A 6,473-nucleotide genomic window follows, 5' to 3' on the forward strand; every position below is an offset into this window, starting at 1 on the left:
TTTGTTCGAAATTTTCTCTGCTTAAGGCTTTGGTAAATATATCTGCAATTTGATCTTCAGTGCTATAGAATTTCATGCATATAAGCCCCTTTTCAACATTGTCTCTGAGGAGGTGATGGCGTACATCAACGTGCTTGGTCCTCTTATGTTGAATTCGATTTTTTGCAATGTTGAGTGCACTTGTATTCTCTCATAAGAGAGACACACAATCTGAGAACACTCCAAAGTCTTCCAACTGTTGCTTGATCCACAGAAGTTGAGCACATCAAGAGGCAACTACTACATATTCAACTTCTGCAGTTGAGAGTGCCATAGAGTTCTGCTTCCTTGTACCCCATGAGATTAAGCAGGAGCCAAGAAAATGTGCCATTCCAAAAGTGCTTTTCCTGTCCACCAGATATCCTACATAATCAGCGTCAGCATATCTAATAAGATCAAAGCTCTCACCTGAGGGATAATAAAGGACCAGGTCCTGCGTTCCTTTGAGATATCTTAGTATTCTCTTGGCAGCCTTCAGATGATATTCCTTTGGATATGATTGAAACCTTTCATAGAGACGCATGCTAAAAACAATGTCTGGTCTGCTTGCAGTGAGATACATGAGTAACCCTATGATCCCTCTATACATGGTCTGATTTACAGGGGAACCAGATTTATCCAAGTCTAGATGGGTGGATGTGGCTATGGGAGTGTCGATGACTTTTGATGCTTCCACTTGAAATCCTAGGAAGAAATTCAGTTCTCCCATCATACTCATCTTGAATTCACTCCCCATGTGTTTTGCAAATTCTTCACAAAGAGAGTCAGTTGTGGCTCCAAAGATGATATCATCAACATACACCTACACAATGAGCAGGTTCCTCCCTCGTTTCTTTAGAAAATAAGTGTTGTCAATTTTTTCTCTTGTAAACCCATTTTCTAGAAGGAATTTTGACAACCTTTCATACTAGGCCCTGGGAGCTTGCTTTAACCCATACAATGCCTTGTCCAGTTTGAACACGTGCTCAGGATGCTTGTGAAACTCAAAGCCAGGAGGCAGCTTGATATAGACTTCCTTTTTTAGATAGCCATTTAGAAATGCACTTTTGACATCCATTTGGAATAGTGTGAGCTCGATATGATATGCAAAGTCAATTAGTAATCTAATGGCTTCCATTCGAGCTACTGGAGCAAATGTTTCATCATAATCAATTCCTTCTTCCTGATTGTAGCCTTGAACTACAAGCCTTGTGTTACTTCTTGTTGTTTTTCCAAACTCATCAAGTTTGTTCCTGAATACCCATCTGGTTCCTATGATGGTTCGATCTGCAGGTCGAGGAACTAGGTGTCATACCTTATTCCTTTCAAATTAATGCAGCTCCTCTTACACTACTGTGATTCAGTCTGCATCTTTTAATGCTTCCTTTATACTTTTTGGCTCAATTTGGGAAAGAAAGGTTGAGAAGGCAAGTGAGTTTCTTGCTTTTGATCTGGTTTGAACTCCTGAGTCAAGAGTGATTATGTTGTCAAGAAGATGTGAACTTTTGAACCTCCAATTTGGTGCCTGAGTCTCATTGGTAGAGGAACTTGGTATGTTTGACTGGGGTTCTTCGGCACTTCTTACTTCACAAAGTGGAGTTCCTTGGACTGCATCAATAGCTCTATTTTGAGCTTCAGTTGTTGTAATTGGGGGACTAGGTTCGTTTCAAATTGATAGAGATGTATTTGCATCATCTTCATTGGATTTCTTGACATGGCTCATCATGTCTGCCTTTCCATTTTCCATGACAATTACTTCACCTGGAATAGATAAGGGCTCTCCATCTTGATCAACATGTTTGTCCTTCTCACAGGAGAGGTGAGCTTCATCAAAGATCACATGTATGCTTTCTTCGACGCATTGAGTCCTTTTGTTGTATACCTTTAAGCTTTGCTTTGGGATGAGTATCCCAGAAAAATTCCTTCATTACTTTTGACATCGAACTTTCCAAGAGATTCCTTTCTATTGTTGTGAACAAAGCATTTACACCCAAAAGTTCTTAGATGTGTCAGCTTGGGCTTTCTTCCATTCAGCAGTTCATATGGAGTTTCGTTTCAAAAGCGACCTGATCATGCACCTGTTCACCAAGTAGCAGTATTGATAGCTTCTGCCCATAAATAATTTGCGATCCCACTATTAATTAGCATTGTTCTTGCCATGTCTTCAAGAGTTCTATTCTTCCTCTCCACAACACCATTTTGTTGAGGTGTTCTTGGAGCTGAAAAATTGTGAGTGATGCCATTTTCAGTGCAGAAGCCATCGAATTTGACATTGTCAAAATCTGTCCCATGATCAGACCTAATGCAGGCTACTTTATTACCCATCTTCACTTGGATCTTCTTGACAAAAGCAACAAAAACTTCAAAGGTTTCATCCTTGGTCCTGAGGAACAAAGTCCAGGTGAATCTGGAACAGTCATCAACTATCAAAAAGATGTACTTCTTTCTTCCTCTGCTTGGCACACTCATAGGTCCACATAGATCCATGTGAAGGAGATCAAGTGGCCTTGTGGTGTTGACTTCCTTTTTGGACATGAATGAGGATCTGACTTGCTTCCCTTTTACACATGCATCACATACTTTGTGATCTTTGAAGCTTGACTTGGGCAGACCACGAACGAGGTCCTTCTGACTAATTTGTTCTATAACGTGAAACTTGCATGACCGAGCCTCTTGTGCCATAATTCAGCATCATCAACAACAACACTTAGACAACTTATATCACCATTCTTCAGAGACTCAAAATCAGCTACATAGATATTCTTGTATCTTTTTCCCACTAGCACCACCTCACCAGTTACCAAGTTTGTGACTGTACAGATTTTTGACACAGATTCCACCTTGTTTCCCCTGTCACAGATTTGGGAAACACTCAGTAGGTTGTACTTCAATCCCTTCACGTAGTACACATTTTCAATTGAGTGAGAGAGAGACTTCCCAATCCTTCTAACTCCCAGAATGTATCCCTTCTTACCATTTCCAAAAGATACACCCCCTCATTGCAGGGCCTTAAGTGAAAGGAAATCATTTGTACTTCTAGTCATATGCCTTGAGCAGCCACTGTCCATGTACCATTATAGGCTGCTTCCTTTCACTATTCCCTGCATAAGAAAAAATAGGAGTTAGTTTTAAGAACCCAAACTAATTTGGGTCCCTTGTAATGAGGAAAGGGGTGAATAAGGGATCTTTTGGTCCATGTAGGCATTATGCATTTTTATATGAGGAACAAGGTTCTCCACCAGTAGCAAAAGATTTGTTTTTCTGCTGTGACTAAAATATAGCCTTACAATTTTCATTAAGGTTCCCATTGTTACCACAATGAGTGCAAAACCAATTTTCAAGTACTGTAAATTACTTGCTATGAGGGTTGTAGGGAATCTTTTCCCTTTGAAACCCAATCCTCTGCCTGTTTCCCCCATTGTTGGTATATATGGCAGTGAAAGCATCAGAGGACCAGGTCCACTTGAGTGAGTTTTCAAGATCACTTTCACTCTATCTGGTTCTTCCTGAAGTTGTTTGTTTCTCTCAAGCTTAGCACACATACTAGAATTCACTGAATATAACTCACTTTCAAGCTTAATGTGTGTCTCGCTTGCAACTTCCTTTCCTTTTTGAGAACTTTCAGGCCAACTAGGAGGTCATCTTTCTCATGCTCAATACTAACAACTTTCTTAATTAAGGCATCGTTTTCCATACTTACACTCACAATGGTCTTTTTTAGGTCCACCACAATAGCCATAAGATCATCTCTTTCTTGTTCTACATATGTAATTTTTTTATCTAAGACATCTCTTTCTTTCTTCAGGTTCTCAATTGTCTCCCTTAAATCAACTGCAACTACTTCTAGGTCATCTCTAGACTGTTCTTCTTCTCCTAGTTCAACTATTAAGGCATCTTTGTCATTTATAAGACTATGATAAGCATCAATTAACACATTTGCTAAAGACCTGAATTTCTTAGGAGAATAAGATTTCGGATTTGTCTGAACATCTAGAAAATTTACCTTATCATCATCGCCATCTTCATCATCTGACTGGGACTTCAAAGCAAAGATTGAATCATACTCGATTGCTTCACTTTCTACTGCCATAATAGAGCTGCTACTTGGTTCATCATCTTCTCCAGATTCACATGATGAATCTCCCCATGCAGCAAGATCTTGTCTCACGACATTGTCAGCGACATTTTTTCTATTGAAGCATCTATCAGGAACTAGGTTCCTTTTGACTGCTTTGTCAGATTTGTTCTTATACTGATCCTTCTTTAGGAGAGGGAAATCCTTGATGAAATGTCCTGGCTTGCCACATTTATGACAGAGGTCATAACTTTTTGGCTTGCTAAAATTTCCCTTTTTTGGAATGCCTCCATTCCTGCGAACCATCTTCTTGAATCTTCTTGTCAGGTATGCCATATCACCATCCTCACCACTTGAATCATTACTTTTTGTCTTGAGGACCACGTTCTTCTCTCTGTTTGGCTCTCTTCTTTCATTGTCCTTCTTCTTCTTCTTCTTCTTCTTCTTCTTCTTCTTCTTCTTCTTCTTCTTCTTCATTTCATAAGTTTTTAGATTTCCAACAAGCTCATCAATAGTTAGATCCTATAAGTCCTTTGCCTTTGTGATGGCGTTCACTTTGCTTTCCTAGGAACCATGCAGCACACTGAGGATTTTTCTAACCAGCTTGTTTCTTGGAATAGTTTCACCGAGGGAGTGAATCTAATTAATGATGGAGGTGAACTGGGTATGCATATCTTGAACAGATTCATCGTCTTTCATCCTGAACAGCTCGAATTCACTTGTGAGCATGTAGATTTTGGATTGCTTGACCCTTGTTGTTCCTTCGTGAGTTGTTTGATGGGCTTCCTAGATTTCTTTGGCTAACTGACATGTCGACATCCTATTGTATTCATCAGGACCAATGCCACACACCAGAATTTTCTTTGCACAAAAGTTCTTCTCTATGGCCTTTCTATCACCATTATTGAGTTCTTTCCTTGTCTTTGGAATGGCTATAGCTGGGTCGCCAAGGTTTTTGGTAGTAACAAAGGGTCCATCATATATGACATCCCATAGCTCAGAATATTCAGCCATGATGAAGTCATGCATCCTAGTTTTCCACTATCCATAACATTGTCCATTGAACCTAGGTGGTTTGTAAGTAGACTTGCCTTCTTCTAAGTTTGGAGGAGAATCCATGAGAATCCTTTCTAGGTGTTAACCGGATAGAAAGAAGCTGCGCTGATACTAATTAATAGAATATAAGGGTCCACCCAACTAATATAGAGAACCAGGTTCTCTATCAGGTTCAACAGTACACACGCACACTACAGTAAATAAATGACAAGAGGAATTTATTGTGGAAAATTCCCAACTCAACGGGATTAAAAACCACAACCTACCCTTGTAGGATTTTAACTTCACAACTGAGCAACTTTTAGATTATAACCTATGCAACCTAATAATTAACCTCTTAATCCCTCACTGACTTGTAATACTCTATTACAAATCACTTTGTAATAACTCTATTACAAAGACTTTACAACATGACTAACTCTAGAAAAGACTCAAACACACATTTTTAAGGTTTACAAAAGGGTTCCTACATAATGCTTCTAGACAAGCTAAGTAGGAAATACAAGTGAAGAGCTATTACAAAGTTACAACTTGTTAGAAACTAAGCGTCCACCAGACTGTATAGAGTACCGGGTTCTCTATGAGTTTCCACTAAAGATACTAGTGAACCGAAATGTATAGCGATCTGGTCCTATATCAGTTCCCACAGTGCTAACTTCTGAACCAGTATGTAAATGAGACACATGATGAGTTCCCACTATATAGAGAACCAGATTTTCTATAAGCTCCCACTGTAAGCAACAGATTGTAAAACCAACCAGCATAGGGAATCAGGTTCTCTAATTGTTCCACAGTAGCACGACAGTAAGTAAAGAACACAGAGGATTTTTACGTGGAAAAATCCCAACTCAAGGGGACAAAAACCACGACCTACACTTGTAGGCTTTCAACTTCACTAACTTGTAAACACCTATTACAAGCCACTTTGTAATGACTCTATTACAAAGAATTCAATTAACTTGTGGTACTCTTACCACAAGCCACTTTGTGACTCCCTAGTTACAAAGAATTTAACTAACTTGTGATGCTCTCACCACAAGCCACTTTGTCACTCTATAGTTAAAAGGCTTTTACTCACTCTAACTTGTAATAGCACTTATTACAAGCCACTTTGTAACTCTCTAGTTACAAAAACTTTAACTTATGACTAAACCTAGTCACAACATAAACTGGAGAGTTTACAAATTTGGGTCTCCTAAAAACAGCTTCTAAAAAGCAAGATAGGAGTTACAATGAAGAACAAATAACAAAGACTCAACAAACATAAGGACTAAAGATATCTTCAATCTTGGATCCGGTCCTTGAGGTTGAAGCAGCTTTGTTC

The 6,473-nt window shown here is 39.1% G+C and overlaps 1 protein-coding gene across 1 annotated transcript; it reads right to left on the minus strand.

Moving 5' to 3' along the window:
- Positions 1-265: 265 nt before the first annotated feature.
- LOC107778522 (secreted RxLR effector protein 161-like) lies at positions 266-1,096 on the minus strand. The gene is made up of 2 exons (XM_016598800.1): positions 983-1,096; positions 266-841 (listed from the first exon to the last, which is right to left on the minus strand). Exons 1-2 carry the CDS (start codon positions 1,094-1,096, stop codon positions 266-268), a joined length of 690 nt encoding a protein of 229 aa, XP_016454286.1.
- Between the last annotated feature and the right edge of the window lie 5,377 nt (positions 1,097-6,473).

This window comes from Nicotiana tabacum, chromosome 6 (assembly GCF_000715075.1).
Source record: "Nicotiana tabacum cultivar K326 chromosome 6, ASM71507v2, whole genome shotgun sequence".
In the NCBI taxonomy this organism is placed as follows: domain Eukaryota; kingdom Viridiplantae; phylum Streptophyta; class Magnoliopsida; order Solanales; family Solanaceae; genus Nicotiana; species Nicotiana tabacum.